The sequence below is a fragment of the Leuciscus leuciscus genome (assembly GCF_965113295.1).
Source record: "Leuciscus leuciscus genome assembly, chromosome: 5".
NCBI lineage: Eukaryota > Metazoa > Chordata > Actinopteri > Cypriniformes > Leuciscidae > Leuciscus > Leuciscus leuciscus.
In genome coordinates, this window is record NC_138729.1 from 5,669,382 (window position 1) to 5,687,984 (window position 18,603).

Sequence of the window (18,603 nt, forward strand, 5' to 3'; positions counted from 1 at the left end):
TCAAAGTGTCGACGGAGGGACAGAAAGCTCTCAGATTTCATCAAAAGGATCTTAATTTGTGTTTCGAAGATGAACTAAAGTCTTGCGAGTTTGGAACGACATGAGTAATTAATGACAGAATAACAATTTTTGGGTGAACTATCCCTTTAACATTGGATAGCATTTTGAAAAGTGTTTATTAAAAAAAATTCAATGGTTAGAAGTTCACTCAGATAAAAAAAAAAAGTCCAGTCATAACAGAGGTCTGGAAAAAGTTTTTAATGCTTCATAGGGCAGGTCACAACCACAGCAGAGCCACATAAAGACATCTCTCTTACAGTCTTTTTTTCAGTATCTCATTGTGTTTACACTTACACAACTTTAAGCTCAATATTTCAACTGGAAGAACACACTAAAAAAATCATAGTAATAATTTTTTACAAGAAAATATATTGCTCTTGTCACAAAGCACAATAACAATAAACTATAATAATGTGGTGTGGACGGTGCAATGATATTTGTTAGCTAATGGCATTTATGTACATTTTTGCATTGATCTTCAAAAGCAAAATATTGAACGTAACAGCGGTGACAAAGAAAGAGAAATGTCATGGGTTGAGATAGTGCTTCCTGATTTTCTGTTATCTATAGGCTTTACGATTAGTAACAATAACAATAAATATATATTGTAATAATATATATATATTGTAATAATAACTACTGACACTGGGGCAGTATCCTACCCTCTACTTGGTACTAATACTAATATATATAATATAGGTTCAGACTTTTCTCACAAAGAGAGTGTACTCAGTCTCAATCATCATCTGTGTACAACATTTTGTTTTATAATTTGTGATACAAATTCATCCTCATACTAATAAAAATCTCAGTACAAAAAAATCTAATATACAATTTCCCTGTCCCAGGTGCAAAGCACGAGACTAATGTTGGCTTTAAAGCTTGGTTTGGTTCGATGTAATGGATCCATTTCTGTCCTTGTCCTCCAGTTTAGCAACAACTGTCTCAACAGGGATGGGATGTTTGTGAGACTGATTTCGTTTCTTCTCTACATTTCGTTTCTTCTGTTCACTGAAGTGCATTCCATAACAGAAGTAGATGAGCAAGCCTATGTTTCATTAGGAAAGACAATTATACTTCAGCAAGTATACACATCCACATCAATTTATACTATATTTGCAGTTTTAGCAGATTTGTAAACACGCATAGATACACACACATACAGTGTGTATATATATATATAGAGAGAGAGAGAGAGAGAGAGAGATTGCACATTGTACGATGTATTATATTATGCATAAGCCATAAGACTTTTAACTGGCAGTGTATGAATGTCTCTATGTTGTCTTACCCACTGCCATCCACACTGCATAGCGAATCCATGTATCATTTCCCAGCTGGACCATTAAGTAGACATTGATGAATGCACTGAAAATAGGAAGTATTGGCAGGAATGGAACCTACAGAAAAATGTGAAAATGTTTCTGAGGACTAATTCAAAACAGAAAATTTCCATAGCAACTGTAGTTCTCAATTTATTTTGTCAACCGTGTGAAAAAAAGTTCACTTTAGCATACTTTTAAAAAGACTTATTACAGAAATAAAATACTTAAAAAGAATATACTGAAGTGCATACTGGATGTAATGTTTTTTGACACTTAAATGCATGTTAAATGCAATTAATTATTATTTAAAAGTATATTAAATGCAATTATAATTGAACTTTTGACCCACTTAGTAGGACTTAAGGACATCTTTATATGTAATTTCATAATTCTGTTGTCTTTGAAAGTCTACTGACGAATGTACTGATTAGCATTTATGGTCAATTAAATTATACTTTAATGTCATTTCTATTCAAACATGTAGGGTTATGTCTTGTATTTGAGTATATTTGTTATTACACATTTATAAGAATGAAGTTGCAATTTAGTGGACTTAAAATATATTAACTTTAAGGTAATATTGAATAAAATGCTACAGTTAAAATTATAATCAAATACATATTTTAGTATATTAGTATATATATTAGTCAACTTGTTAAGTAACAGTAATGTAAGTAGCCTATACCTCTTTAAGTGGCTTTTTATTTCATAATTACAGACAGTTATATCTGCAAGTGCAACCCTGATAAAAACTCGCCTGCTATTTTATAAGAGAAGTCATGGACAATTGTGTGACAGGTATATTTTATTTTACGGCACTTCTCATTCATTCACTCACTCATTCAGTGATTGACTGTCGCACAACTCTGAACGAAATTCAATGATGTCAAGGCTGTAATTTGATTGGTTATCAAGGCACATGTGATCCAAGTTAGCCGTTATGCTTTCTCATATGGTAGAACCGACCCTTGTATGATATCTCCCAATAATAAGACCATTGCTGCGTCCCAATTTGCATACTATCCGTCATAAATGGTATTCGAAATTAGAATTATTGCGTCTCAAAACATAGTATGATGAAATGAGAATCCAAAGATACCCAGATGGTCTACTTTTTCCATTTAGAATCCAAAGTGCAGATCCGTGCACACGGTAACGGCTAATATTGCCCACAACCCATTGCACGTTGGTCGAGGATTTGATTAGAACTACAAACATGAATAAAACGTGTTAAAAACTACAAACATGGCGGATGTGCCAGTCCAACGGTTATGTAGAGGTTTAGATAAAGGGGTTTGCGCAATAAATAATTAGTATCTAACCTGACGAAAATATATATATTTTTAATGTTATCCACATTATATTTCATCTGCAACAGCATTGTAAATTTTTGTAATGAAATGTTTGGTCATTAACTTTAAAATGCATCATTATGCAAATTGCTAACTCAGAGTTCTCTGCATGAAAAACCCACGACTGGCAGATCAACATGCTACTAGATTTCTCTCCGAAACATTAGGAAATTAAATTAAATTGGATGTGGAGGATTTTAACTATGACAATGCAGTTTAATTACTGCAATTTGGCACTGTATTGTTATGACAACTGTATAGTTGTCGAATGTAAAATCTAGATCCGAAGCAAAACCAGTTGAGAACCACTGCAACAACATCCAGGCACATTTTGTTTATGCATTACATAAAAATCATATGTTGTTGCCTTTTACACCCAGTGAAAACTTACCATAAATGCAGCCTTGGTCCCATTCTGCGGCTGCCGCCAAATAATAATGATAATCACAACAAAACCCACCAAAACTAAAGTGATTATCAGAATCATCCACCACTCCTCAATCAGACCAGCTGGTAGACCTTTTGTGATGATCACACTCAGGATAACCGCAAGCACAACTAGAAAGGACATTAAAAGTAAATAAGAAGTTGAAACATTGAAATACCCATTGAGTAACCACAACTATTACAGACCCGTTCACACCAAGAACGATAACTATAAATATAACTAAAACGAAAACTATATTAGCGTCCACACCAGTGGACGGTATCGTTCTGTTAATTGTAAGCGTGTGCTGCAGTTCCCTTTCGAGGTGGAACTTCGACACTGCGTCTTGGTATTGACGCTATGGGGAACGCCAACACCGTGACTGGTATCTGAGGCATGTGCAAACAAACACATATGTGACCCTGGATCACAAAACCAGTCACAAGTCGCACGGGTATATTTTGTGGCAATAGCCAACAATACATTATATGGGTCAATATTATCGATTTTCCTTTTATGCCAAAAATCATAAGGATATTAAGTAAAGATCGTGTTCCATGAAGATATTTTGTAAATTTCCTACCGCAAATATATTAAACATTTATTTTTGTGAGTGAATGCCACACAATCGTGAACATAATGGACAACTTTAAAGGCGATTTCCTCAATATTTAGATTTTTTTTGCACCCTCAGATTTCAGATTTTCAAATAGTTGTATCTCTGCCAAATATTGTCCTATCGTAACAAACCATACATCAATGGACATATTATTTATTCAGCTTTCAGGTGACGTATAAAGCTCAATTTCCCCCAAAATGACCCATGTGACTGGTTTTATGGTCCTGGGTCACATATAAAATCATTGCCAGACGGCGGTCCATGACGTCATACGTGGAGCGCCCTTGAGTATAAAAAGGTTACACGTCATCCGCTGAACGGAGTTATGTAGGGCAGTATAGATTCCCTCCACTTTGTTTACCTCCCTCCCCAACTACTGTTGGGTTTTGAAGTAGGGACGTATGCTCCCCTTTGGATGTGTGCTCTACTATAGTCCTGGTTCGACAATGTTAATAAGTACAGAAAGTTTGCCTGCGGGCATGCTACCTTGTAATCTGTTGCATACTATTGTCTAGAACTAAATGAAAAAGACAAACCCTTGCTATAGCGGATGTTATGCAGAGTGTATGGGCTGCCCTCCCACAGAGACTTTGGGGTCTTTAAGTAGGGCCTAACCTCCTTTGGCTTCCATGGGGTTTAGAGCATGGGTGATGAAAGTTACTGCGTAAACTGCATTATGTCCTACTCTCATTTGCCTCCCTTCCTGAGTAAAAGTTAAGGATGTATGCTCCTCCTTGGATGAGTGGCAATACTGAAGGGAGGCGCCAGCGCAGCTCTTGAGATCAGGGGAGTGAGGTTTACACGCATAGCTCTTACTGACCTATGTCCGTTACACTCACCCCCGTAAACCTCACTCCCGTTCGGGTCACGGCACCAAATGCAACCGGTTCTACTTGACCCGCTCCGAATGGGATTCGAACCAGGGTTACCGGCATGGGAGGTGGACGCGCTAACAAGGACGTTTAAGACCGTAGCATCTAGCGTCAGTCGCTAGCGCACCTCTTGAGGCCAGGGGAGTGAGATTTACACGCACAGCTCTTACTGGCCTACGTTACACCTGTCCCACAAGGAGGAAGGTAAAGCAGCCGGGACTTCCCTTGCTGTAGGGCATATAAGAAGAGTCTTGGTTTAGAGAGTAGACTATATGAGTCACATGGGATTGTTAGAACTATATCTTTATCTAGTGTTATCATCCTTGGTGTGAATGGGCCTTAATGGTGCATTTATGTCAGAATGATTATATATACAAGTTGAGCACTACTATACAGTCATAATTACCAGAAAACTAGTTATTTAGGATTTTCTTTAAGTTTGCTATTTTCATTCAAATAGGTTTAGGGTTTCTTTTTCAAGAATTTCCTACAATTATGGCAGAAGCGAATTGGTATTAATCATGAAAAAGAACAATTTAGTTTGTACTTGTTTTGTGTACTACTGGTAAGTAAAAAAACTTGGGGGAAATAACTATTAATTTGGCTGGTTTGACAGACCTGTGTGACTAAACTACATTTTCCAACATTTTGTTGTGATTGCACAAGAATGATAACACTTCTAAATGATACACTAATGGGCATCTTTTACTCTTTGTTTAGTTATATAGGCCTAAATGATTTCTATCTTTGACAAGATGTGAGAAAGAGAGAAGGAAATATACCAGGGGGATTTTAAGGAAGTATTAGCAACTCTTACTCAACATAATTGTATACTTACTCTACTCATCACTGCACACATTCAAGCATGAAAAGATAAAAGCCGAAACTCACCGGTTAGTACGGTCAGTAGAGACACAGCTTTAGAACTTGAAACAGAAGCTTTTTGAGGGGGGCGAAAAGGATTCCACTTCTGGACTGATTTGTCACTGATCTCAGATTGCTCTGGTTGGTACCTGCATGGACAAAAATACTTTTATTGCACAACTGTTACTGTTGCCAGTAATTTACATCAAACTTTGCTGTCTGAATATTTGTGTTCGCTCTGGATATTATGCAATTTTTTTACTGAGCACTGCCAGTACTTTGTCAGTACTACCAATGCCAACATGTTTTTGAGGAAAATACTAATGATTGATTATTACTGTGGAGGACTATTTGTTGTATTTGCTTGACATTCACTTTTTTGTCCACAATACAACATGAATATGAGTTTAAAATCAATGTGGTTTGTCAATAGCATCAAAAGCAACTTATGTTTACGTGATTATCCATACATTGTTTTTTAGAAAAATCATGAGTATCAAATATGATACATCATGCTATCTAGGAACGTATATTTGTTTATCTCTCAATCATTATTGTATTGCATTGGATTGTATGTTTTGCCCCCCAAAATAAAACTGTAGCTTGGTCCTAAAACAAAACATTTAATATAATCTTACATATTATTTGGCAAATATAGAGTGACAACAGATATTTATGCATTTTATGCAAGTAGTCTGTTATATTTAGTTTAATTGTGTTTGGTTCATGTGTTTTGGTTTCCTGTATATACTTTCAGTTTAGTGTTCTCCTCACCCTTGTTAGTTTGGTTTCTCATTAGTTAATGATTACTTTCACCTGTCATTTAATTAGTTACCTTGTTAAGTACTCCCTGTTTTATTCAGTTCTTTGTCGGTAATTGTTAACATTATTTGTGGAAGAAATTTATATGATTTAGACTGAATTCTAGTTCTAGTGTTCTTCGTGTTCTTCGTGTTGGCTTACCACCAGACTGTTATAATAGCCTACTGCTATAAAGATCTCATGAGCACCCATTTCTTTTATCGGAGTAAGGTCATAAGCTTAATATAGAAGCTTGTTTCCGCCACTGAATAAAATAAAATAAATAGATAATTGTGACTTTTTATCTCACAACTCTTTCTTTCTAGCAAACTAAGACTCTTTCATGACCCAAAAATTATAAAAATGTGCATTCTTTCTTATCTCGTGCAGAAGTGCGTATCTAAGTAGAAGTGGTACAGTGAAAATTCTGCATCTGTAACTGCATGAGAGGAAAATATAGAAGTCTGTTTCCCACTGACATGTTGGAATAGTCTAATGCTTTATTTAACATCACAACTGCACCAAATAGGCCTAGTATATTTTTGTGTTCAGTTTGGGCCTCTGAATAAAATTTAAATTAAAAGTGTCTTTTTGCTCCTCATGAGCTTCATATTCACCCTATATCATACTATATGAGCCATACAAGTCTGATGTACTGTATCAAATATGGTACTCACCAAAAAAAAAAAAAAAACACATATGCAGATTTTTTTTTTATGTCTAAAGTTTCAATAAAGTAAAAAAAAAAAAAAATTCTGGCTATTATTTCATATGTCAGGATTTACAGGGTTACGGTGGCATTACATATTTCAGTGTGTATTTTCAACGCATTCTCATCCTTGGGCGTCATAATACTGACGCTTTTGACATTTCGTCTACATCGAACGCACATGGCACCCTTTAGCGTCAATATGAGACGCACAGAGCTTTGTTCGGTTATGGGTAGGTTTAGGTGTAGTGTAGGGATAGGGTTAGACCGCTAGGAGGCGCCTTCTGGCCCATTTCTATCTGCGTCTCATATTGACGCTAAAGGGTGCCATGTGCGTTCGATGTAGACGAAATGTCAAAAGCGTCAATATATGACGCCTTGGGATGAGAACGGGCTGGTATTTTCAATGTATTTTCTGTGTGCTTTGTAAAACCTGTCTGGGTACTTAAAAAAAAAAAAAAAAAAAAGGTAAAATCTATGATATAGATTATTCTTTCTATTATATGTATCTTTATCTGTATCTTACCGAAGAATTAAGATGCAGATGGCGACGAGGGTGTAGGCAAAGAGCGTTCCAATAGACATCATGTCTACTAGAGCCTTCAGGTCAAACACCAGGGCCATTATTGCTAAAATCACAAATAGTTCACTCTTAGAATTTCAAGACAACCAAATTTGCATGTACTATAGTTAACAAAATAATATTTCTTTGTTGTTCTAAGTATTCAACTTCAATGAGCTTTGGGACAGCCCTTCATGCCTTTTTAGCAACAAGGCCCTAAATATGTAATGAGACTAAGGTACGTCACTTAGATTAGTTACTATTATCATGGTGCATTACTTTGATGTGTTCTCAAACAGAATTACCTGCTACTACTCCAGAAACAAGTGTGGCGATGACAGGGCTCTGTCTGGCACTCATCTTACTCAGTGGTTTGAAGAGCAGCCCATCTCTGGCCATAGCAAATAGCACACGGGGCATAGGAAACATGGATCCCAGCAGACTGTTGAACAGTAAAGAAAAGTGCATTACACTGATGTTACAGTCGTTTAACCAGGTATTTCCTTTTATGATTTTGTACATTTCAGCAAATAACAGCTACAAGAGTGATGCATGTGTTAAGCTGCTATTTTCTCATAGCTGCTCTACGGTGATCATTGACTGTCAAGTTAGGCTGCAAGTTTGCTTAAAGAGGACCTATTATGCATTTTTACATTTCCAACTTTAATGTTTGCCGCATGAAAAAGTTCTGCAAAGTTACAAAGTCATTTCAAAGGGAGTTATTCTCTCAGAACAGGCTGCAAAAGAGAGTCAATCCCATAGACCCCCATGTTAAAATCCCAAACTTTACAGTAGAAAAAAATATGTTTACAGCCTGGTGCAAAAAGTGATCTTGGTCAATATAGTTGATGTTGCCCTTCATGACAACTGTGAGAGGAGTGAATTTTTTTTATAACTTTTCCATTTAAATTATATTAAGCCTTAAAGTTTTGCATAATTAAGGGCGTGGCCAGTTGAGTGACAGGTGGATTGTCTCTGCTGTCACTACTAGCCATTTGTCTGCTGTCTGTTAGCGTCAGGTCACCTCAGCTAATCCTGCCTTTTTGCCTATTTTTGGTTATCCCGGAGTGACGTGCTGCCAAAATGGCGACGGTCGGCTCCGCCCACTTTGGGCTTCAAAAATGCTCTTCAGAAACCTACGGGTGACGTCACGGACACTACGTCCATCATTTTTACAGTCTACAGTTGAAACTCACGGTTGTGGTAAGGGGCGTTCAGCCAACCAATGAGAGCACATGGTGCTTTTTGGAAGGAGGAGCTTCATAGTGATAGGAACTAAACAGGGGTGCGTTTCCCAAAAGCATCGTTGGCCGACTATGATCGCAATTTCCCTTGAACTCTATTAGTAATGACGGAACTTGCGACCATAGTCGGCTTTAGGAAACACACCCCAGAGTGTTACTGACAGACTGGAAAGAAAGGAGCTGCAACAATGTCAAGTATGTGAAAAATAATGTATTTTTGGAACATTCAACTATGAAAACCTATTCTAGTTGACCCCAAAAACAAATAAAATCAAGGTTTTGTAAAGGGGCATAAAGTCACCATGAAATCAAAATAGACTATTCTTGTTTTTTTTTTATGTAATATTGCAGTAATTATTATGAATTCATCATAATTTATTTTTTAAATTCACGTGTCCTCGTAATCTTTAATCAAAATTACTTTCCCATCTCTTCTCTGATGATGTGTTTACTGGCGTGAGGGCGGAGCAACCTGTCACTCACATGATATCCACCAATAGCAACCCACCACCATCCAATGGAAAAAATCAAGTCCCGTCCTAAATCTTTTCTATGGCAACTTCCGTTTCATGCCGACTTTTATTAATATATACATTTAAAGAACTAAGTCGTTAAAAAGGTATAGAGAACCTGATGAACCTGGATTTCCAACACAGGTATTAAATAATTAACTTCTGTTCTGATGTGTCCTGCATCAACATCCATCCTTGACAACTGTGTTTGACAGTCATAGAGTCCTGCATAATCCATACATTAGACTTTATGATGCTAATTTTACCAAACCGATGGACACACTTTCCTTTTTAGTTCATGAGCATCTACTGTAGTATCTACTTACTAATCATGCAATGCTGTGTTTTATAGTCCTAATAGTATGAGTCTAGTGTAGTAAGTGCTTTATAGCCCATATGTGATGCTTTACCTTGTTGAGAGAGCACACAAAGATCCAACAGCCACGGCATACTTTGCAGGATCCCAGCCCACATAAGTGAAGGCTGCGGGTAAGGGACTCTGAACATTTAGTTGGTAGTAGGGCATCATGAGGGTGAGAGCAGCCGATACTCCGAAATAAGCCAAGAAGCAGATGAGAAGAGAAGCCACAATTCCTATAGGGATAGACTTCTGAGGGTTTCGAACCTCCTCGCCTAGATGACAGGAGACAGAGATTTAAAATACAAGTACAAAAATCTTTTTTCCTGCTATGCTTTGTATTATATATATATATGATTTGTATGCTATATTCCAAGACTTCTGAAGATTTGCGTGAAGAACAGACCAAAATATCAATAATAAGTTATTCATACAAAAATGTAATCTAGGGATTCTACAAATTGCCATACCTTCCTCTCCACAATAAAGCTTCTGTGGAGAGGAAGCTTATCAGTAAATAATGCCTTGAATGTTGGTCTGTTCCTCACACTATAGTATGAAATCAGAAGACACTGTGGAATTACAAAAAAATGATTGATTGTTAATAATTATTAAAAACTGCAAGATTATTCAAAAATATTATGTTTGTGTTCCACAGAAGAAGAAAAAAAACAGCATTTGGTTTTTGAGCATGTGGGTGAGTACAACAGAATTTTATATATTCAGTTTCTTATAAATGATAAATATCACTATAGAGCGCATTAGTGCTTTTTCAGCGGCGTTGGTTCCGGAAGTATTTGTTTCACTCATTTTTCCCACAGGGTTTTTAAAAAGTCTTCAACCACCAAATCAACCAGCTACTATGAGGAGAATACAACATTACAAACTTTAATTTGAAGCAAAAACGTATTTGAAAATTGGACAAAAAGATACAAAACTGTGTACTTTACGGCTTTAGTGAAAGAACTACAATCCCATAAAGCATTGCGACATAATCTAAATTAAAAACAACGAAGAAAAATAAAACTATTAATTTAAAGTTGTTGATTACATCTAAAGAAATATGCTTATACTGTATATACAAATATTTAAGTATTTTGAGAGCATATAAAGCGAGACAAATTCAATTATATCATTTGCGGTGCTTGACAGAGCTCTTTTGCTCCCTGCGACTCCCTGATTCGTGCAAATTTCTGTAAAGCATCATGGGTAATGTAAATTTTTTTACCACAAATTCAACTGTTAAACACGATAATTTTTAAATAATATGACCTGATGGCTTCAGCAAACGCATATAGCATCGATTAACAACCTCAGTTCTCACACTAGGGCTGTTTTTAAAGGTTTTGTTAAAAAACCTATTTCCCTATGGAGAAAGTGAATGGAGGTTTTGCTTCCGGAACCAGACTATTGCACTCTATTGATGAAGTACCTGTGGTTGCAATGCAGTCAAATCCCACAAAGGCATAGAAACAGGTCGCAGCTCCGGCAAACGTTCCCTCAAAACCAAAGGGAAAGAATCCTCCAGCTCCAAAACTGGATAAAGTTTCATTTGAAACTGAAAGATTTCTAGACAACAAAAAAAGCACTGTTAAACACTATTTCAACGTAGCAGATTGTGGTAATTAAAAACAAGCAAACACATTATCAAAGTTAAAAATGTTCAATTAAAATGTTTTGCAGAGTCACAGATCTAAAGGTTTGTTTACATGACAACGGTGTGCCAAATGATTAAAAATGCTGTATTCTGCTGCCAGGCCAGTAGATGGCGATGTCACTGTAAAGAAACACTTCACATCTATGACTAAACATATAATACACATACGTATGACGTCAGCCTTTTCACAAATTCGCATTTTTGTAGTTTACACAGAGATCTTAACATTTCATTTTCAAAAACTTGAAACCCGTTTTCAAAAGTTTCCGTTTTCAGGCCCCAAAAACGCAGTTGTTGTGTAAATGAACGGCCAAAACACATAAAAAGTTTTCCGTTTTTTAGTTGGAAACGGTGTTGTGTAAAGTAAAACGGCCCCTAAAACATGCAGTTTTCAGTTTTACCATAACCACAAATGCTCTGTAAATTTCATAAAGCAACATACGCGGATATTGTGTAGTTCAAAATGTCCTCCTCTGTTATCTGCCAATTTCCAAGGTCTCCCTTGATGAACCCAGCAATGATGACAAAAACCAGAACTACCACATTTACAGCTGTGAAGATCTTATTGACAATGGCAGACTCCTTCACACCAAACGCAAGGATACCTGAGAAATGACAACAAATAACACAAATCTGACTCATGTTAATTCTCATTCTGAATTGTATTACTGTGTTTTACCCATAGCCCTTTTATTGACATTACAATTAATGTACTGTAAATCTTACTTGCCTGCCAAAACCATTATAAGGCCAGCAGCAAAGAAGTCTGGATACGAAGCGAGGCCAGGTAAATTCATTGGTATATTTGCACTCAAATAACTGGCGATCTTATTTCCAATCAAGTCATCGAACGTGCCGCTCCATGCTCTGGCAACACTGGATGTGCCTGTCATAAAGTCATTCAGATCAAGCAATTCATTTATACATCACAGACATTTGATAAGCAAGTTTATAAGCCATATAACTATTTAGTGAGCCATGAAATAAATAAATAAATCTTGTCAGATTAATATCCCTATAAATGTCAACGGTCTACTTGTGTTTACGATTCTTTTGGGAAATGCAGCCTTGGTTGATTCTGCAATATTATGTCTATACATTTTGTGATTATACTCAAAATATATTAAAGCTACTTTATGTAACATCATGTGTCTTGCGGAAGACCGTTGGTTTGGTTGTGTGTTTCAAGGCACCTGTGGAAACGTGTGTACAAGATATCTTATCAAAGCGGAAGGACACACCTATAAAAACATTTTTATTACAACCAATGATTCCTGGAATTTTGAACAATCCATGGTCAATGTATGTTGGGCATATAATGTTTGTTCTTGCCTATGATGTATGACAGCAGTAAGTTCCAGCCGGTGATGAAGGCCCACACTTCTCCGACGGTGACGTAGCTGTACAGATAGGCAGAGCCGGTCTTGGGAACCCGGGCGCCAAACTCTGCATAGCACAACCCCGCAAACACAGACGCCACTGCCGCAATGAAGAATGACACAATGATGCTGGGCCCAGACACTGTTCTGGCAACCTCTCCAGAAAGGACATAGACCCCGGCCCCAAGTGTACTTCCCACCCCAAGGGCCACTAGGTCGAGTGTGGTTAAGCAACGCTTAAAGTTGGACTCTTCGCCATCGGGCTCCAGTGGCTTTCGCCTCGACAGGCTCTTCAGAAACGACAGCACCTTGTTACAGGACATCCTGAGACAAAAAATATAGGTAATTATGTAATAACACATATATGCAGCATGTCTATTATTCTTTAGTATTATATTAATAACGGATATATTTAAAGGGGTGATTAACTGAGAAATCAAATTTTTCTTGAGCTTTTGACATATAAGAGGTCATCATACTATAAGAATATTCTGTAAGTTTCAGAACTGAAAACTTCCTTGTTAGTCCAGTGAAAGCTTTTATTGACACCAGACGCAGCGAACGACGGGTTTTTCAAAGTGGGGATCTATGAGGTCAAAGGGTATCAAACCCCGCCTCCGCAGAAGAAGATCAACGCCTACTTCAACACTGCCTGTTTAGCCCCGCCCACCGATTTGCGCATTACACGAAACTCATTATAATATGCAAAACTGTTATCCAATCATAGCAGTGGGCGTTTACTTCCAAGTCTTCAATGCGGCACGGCCATATAAACCGAGCGTTTCAGGAGCGAGGCTCAAAACCAGGGTTGAAAATAGCATATTACTTATTAATTTTGATGTTTTTTAATGTTAAAACCAAGCGAACGTCATAAGTTGACCTCAGAAAACAATAAAAAAAATTAAAAAAAAGACAGTTCATGACCCCTTTAAGAGAAACAGATGTGCATGCTCTAATTAAGCACTGTGTTGCTCTTTAACTCTTCTATCTTTCTTTAGGCTATTATTCATTCTTTTAAACCTGTTCATTTTCCTTAGTCCATTTTAAATAATAAAATTACAAATAATGTTTAATCACCATCAGTTTTATTTGCCTTGCCTTAAGACTTAACACTTTCAGTACTTCTGTTATCAGGCGATAACAATAATACATTTTATTCGCACATAAAATGCAGCTCAAAGTACTTATTGGTCAGACCATAAACCACTTAGAAAAAGCACAGCATAAAGACATAAATGATTGCATGTTAAAAATGATTGCTGTGATTGTTTATCACAACTTAAAATTCTAAATTAGAATAAGAGATCATGTGTTGTTTCAACTTAAAGTATGTGTTCCTGTTTGACTTAAAATATTAAGTTTAATTAACTTAAGTTTAGTTTAGACACTTAAGTTCAATAGTGGGGGCATTTTCTCTCTGTGTGTTTTATTCATATTTTATCTTTTTCATTCTTTTGAACCCATTTTAGTTCAATTTCTATCAGTTAATTTTCCTTATTCCAAATTAAATGTTGAAACGTGACGAGTTTTCTTCATTATGCCTATTGAAACCACTAATTTATATGTATTATGAAATGAAAGCAAAAAAGTTATATAACTTTAAATTCACTGTAAAACAAATGTACTGAACTAAAAGTTTTTAATTTATACTATATATATATATATATATATATATATATATATATATATATATATATATATATTTCACTAAATAATTTGGACACTAAAATAGAAAATCAAAGCCATAAGTCTAAACAAGTTGTGTTCTGAATTTGGTTAAAGGTTTTAAAGTACAATGTCCAGTTGGATGAATTTTGAGGGTTTAAGCTTTCAAATTTATGATGATTACTAAAATATGTTACAGGGAAAAAGGCAATAAAAAAGCATGCCAAGTGCCCTGTACTTGGACTGTCATGATTCCTGTCTTGTGTTCCCCTTGTCTTGTGTGGACTTGTTATTTCCTGTTCTGTGCCATGTTTTGTGGTCCTTTGTAGTTTTCTAGTTTATTAGTCTTCCCAGGTGTTTCTAATTAGCCACACCCCCTTGTTATCTTGTTTAGCTTGTTGGTCCCTGTATATTTAGTAAGGGATAATCCACGGCTAGCCATGGATTTTAATGCACGACGTAGAGGCGAAGAACGAAGTGCATTAAAATTCTTTAATGCATGGCTAGCCGTGGATTATCCCGCTTATACCTTGGTTATTTGCCAAGTTCAAAACAAGTTAAAGCTGTAACTGATGTTTACAGTGTAATTTTTTAACAGACGTGTAAAAATGACGGTTATTTTCTTAATGTAGTTCAGTAGTACTTAAAGTACTTAAAGCTCAGTAGTTTCGGGATTTCTTAGCTGTATTCTCGCTTTTTGCTTCCAGGTTTCTCTCTAGAGCTCCCCCCACAGCTTCGGAATAGATATTTGACAACACTGTTGTAAAAACTCGTTGGTGATTCTCAGACACCAGAGGCTATAGATCAACGACATCAAAGCAGATGGGACATTCTTTAAAACGTCTTCTTCATTCGGGTTCGAACAGTGTGAGGGAGCGCAATAATGACAGCATTTTAGCAGATTTCTTTTGGCCGTAAAGCAATTGTTTACATCGCGAGACCTGACATCATGCGATACTTCCTGACGCGGCGACCGGCGGCCCGCCGGCTCAAAGTTGCAAGTGCGGATTTTCCGCTCACGGGCACCAGGGGGGTGCGAAACGACCACCATTCAACCCGAAATAAGTAATATATCCATTCCAATGACTCCGAAACTGTTCAGTTAAGGTAAAAAAGTTACTTAGTTCACCTTTAAAGGAACACTCCACCGTTTTTTGAAATAGGGCTTATTCACCTTCTTTCCTACATTTAGATAGGTGGGCAAATGCATTTTTGTCTCAGTGCATGCATTGTTTTAGTTTGACAGGGTCGGCGCTAGCTAAGCTTAGCACAATGAATGGAATCCTTTGTTGCCAGCTAGCATGTCCTGAGTAAAAGTGATATAAAAAATTTTTTAAACTCACCTAATTACTTCTTGTGGCCTGAATATTCACAACAAGTACAAATAGCGATGCAGATTAACACTAGACGATTTCCTATGCAGATATTGACTTGGGACTATATTAGGGGGAAGCACAGGTGAAGCACTGCTACTTGGGCGCAGAGATATCACGCCCAAGTAGCAGTGCTTCACCTGTGCTTCCCCCTAATATAGTCCCAAGTCAATATCTGCATAGGAAATCGCCTAGTGTTAATCTGCATCACTATTTGTACTTGTTGGGAATACGCAGGCCACAAGAAGTAATTAGGTGGGTTTTTAAATGTTTTTATATCACTTTTACTCAGGACATGCTAGCTGGCAACAAAGGATTCCATTCATTGTGCTAAGCTAAGCTAGCGCCGACCCTGTCAAACTAAAACAATGCATGCACTGAGACAAAAATGCATTTGCCCACCTATCTAAATGTAGGAAAGAAAGTGAATAAGCCCTATTTCAAAAAACGGTGGAGTGTTCCTTTAAGTTACGGCTCGTTAGTTCTAGCACTCCGTCCGCTTTAAATAAAGTAGAGCCATCGGGATTGCTTTTATTTGAATTAATTATCACATTTATGAGAGAGAGAGACAGACAGACAGACAGACAGAAATGGATTTATGAATGACAGGCAACAGTGACAAGGCAATCTTTATTTGAACTAATCATGTCATTTATTTATTGTTAATTCTTTGTGCCGCTTTTTGTCATTCAACGTCTTCTCCAAGTCTTTTTCGTCTTGTGCCTGGCCATTTCTCAAAATTGCCATATTCACCATGCATACAAATTAAACGATATGCAAAAATCATCCATTTAGCCTACCTAAATAAACGTTTTCATATGCTTCTCTCACTCTGCTTGCAAGCGTAACTGTGTTACTATGGTTACCAATGTTTATAGTAGCGGATTAATGTTGAACTGTAATCAAACTGACTGGAACTACCTGTGCATTAAATGGTTTTACTGCACACCTTCCAGCCAATCAGAATCGAGTATTTAAACAGCCCATGGTATAATAGCCCTTGTGTTTCACTTGTTACTTTGTCAGTTGTTGTAGTACGTGTAATGGTTGTATCTCTCTGTGATTCCCAAGGTTTTGTTCTTTTGTTCTTTGAGTTCTGTGTTCTCTGTTTTGTGTTACTTTATTAAATCACCCTGCATTTAGATCCTCGTCTTCGTCTGTCTTCCTCAGCAACATTACATGGACACTGACAGTGAAAGTTAATTTTCAAGCGTTAATTTTTCTTATTTCCTTCATTTGTGGAAGACTTACAGTGCTTCCGTTATCAGGAGATAATAATAATGATAATTTAAAAAAACAAATGCAAATGCTATGGAACAAATGCTTAGAACAAATGATCTTTTATAGTTTACATTACAATCCTGTTCAGAAGTCATATTCCTTATCTCAAACCTTCCATTATAAGCACGTTATATATGGTAAATACTCTTATCTTGCTTTTATGTCGCAAAAATGACTAATTGACAATATGTGCTCCTATAAAATGGGAACTTGTAAACTCAGTAAAACCAACAAAACATGTCTATCTTAAAATCTCTCTAACTTTTTTTTAAAGGCTCTTTTTCAAAAATCATTTTAGTTAAGGAATTTTACTGAAATTATGCCAATTATGAAACTTTGTTCATTCAAATGTTTTTGTATTCTCTCTTATCTTAAACAAAAACACAAAGTGTCTCCTTAAACTATCTTGACTTTGACTGTGAGGCATATAAAACTGAATAATATCCGAACAGAACTGAATCTTCACGTTATTCACAGCATCAGTAATGAAGTATCTTACCTGCATGTGTAGATCCCAAGCGGTGTGTGAAGGTGTGAGTGCTGCCTCACAGCGCAGAGTTTCTGAGCACAGTCCATATCAGAGCCCCTCCTGTCCAATCTCACGTGTCCAAAACCTTCACGTGTAATTTTTGACAGAGTCTGTTACATTTAGAAGAAATGTGTGATTTCTGAAGAGGAGATGTACACTTGAGAAATAGAATTTTGCACTTGTAAGCCTGACACAAGGTATTTAACAAAATAACTCTGGAGTGTAGGGATATGATTTTATGAAAGTTGTAAAGTCAAAAATATTAATATTGCCAAAAGGTTACCCTTCCAAAAAAAAAAAAAAAACCTATATCTACAGCAAAAAGAAAAACTTATATGCAAACTTATAAACCGCACATATATGCAACAAATTATAAACAGTATTTTACACTCTAAAAAATGCTGGGTAGTTTCAACCCATGTTTGGGTCAAATACAAACAAACCCAACCGTTGGGTTTCAAAATGTAATTAAAAAATGTAAACCAATTGTTTAGTTGGTCCATATTTGACCCAAACATGGGTTGAAACAACCCAGCATTTTTTAGTGTATATCTATTAATTCACACAATCTAGTAATTTAGTAGAAAAAATTACAGTTAAATTGCTTTATAATTCACAAAATACACTTTTTCCTGTATTCTGTAACTAATTAAATTTACAGTATAAGGTCACTGTAAAAATGACTCACTGTAAAAAAAATATATGATCAGTAAGTCATGGCAACTTTAACTCATCAAAATAATATAAGAAACTTTTTTATGTTATACACAGTGTTTGGGTAAGTTACAATATTGCGTTACTCCCTAAAAAAGTAACTAATGCCGTTACTTGTTTACTTTTTTCCCGGAAAGTACTTAATAACGTTACTTAATAAATTACGTACTAAATAAATAAGTCCAGAATCAGAATCAGAATGAGCTTTATTTGCCAAGTATGGTTACTAGGAATTTGTCTTGGTGTAAACTCTCACGTGTCCAAACCTTATAGTTATGTGATAAAGTTATGTAATTAATG

The 18,603-nt window shown here is 36.3% G+C and overlaps 1 protein-coding gene across 1 annotated transcript; it reads right to left on the reverse strand.

Moving 5' to 3' along the window:
* Positions 1-243: 243 nt before the first annotated feature.
* On the reverse strand, positions 244-17,633 carry LOC309498801 (cationic amino acid transporter 2). Its single transcript, XM_082169707.1, has 12 exons — positions 17,560-17,633; positions 12,695-13,065; positions 12,093-12,248; positions 11,805-11,967; positions 11,138-11,274; positions 9,758-9,980; positions 7,897-8,033; positions 7,556-7,658; positions 5,547-5,668; positions 3,129-3,295; positions 1,352-1,460; positions 244-1,108 (listed from the first exon to the last, which is right to left on the reverse strand). Exons 2-12 carry the CDS (start codon positions 13,062-13,064, stop codon positions 936-938), a joined length of 1,860 nt encoding a protein of 619 aa, XP_082025833.1. The 5' UTR covers position 13,065; positions 17,560-17,633; the 3' UTR covers positions 244-935.
* Between the last annotated feature and the right edge of the window lie 970 nt (positions 17,634-18,603).

Coding starts and splice junctions, on each gene's coding strand:
- LOC309498801 (XM_082169707.1), bottom strand. CDS start 13,064: ATGTCCTGTAACAAGGTGCTGTCGTTTCTGAAGAGCCTGTCGAGGCGA. Junction 9,981..11,137: donor TGACTGCATTGCAACCACAG/GTACTTCATCAA, acceptor CCTGTCATCTAG/GCGAGGAGGTTCGAAACCCT. Junction 8,034..9,757: donor TTGTGTGCTCTCTCAACAAG/GTAAAGCATCAC, acceptor ACTGTTCAACAG/TCTGCTGGGATCCATGTTTC.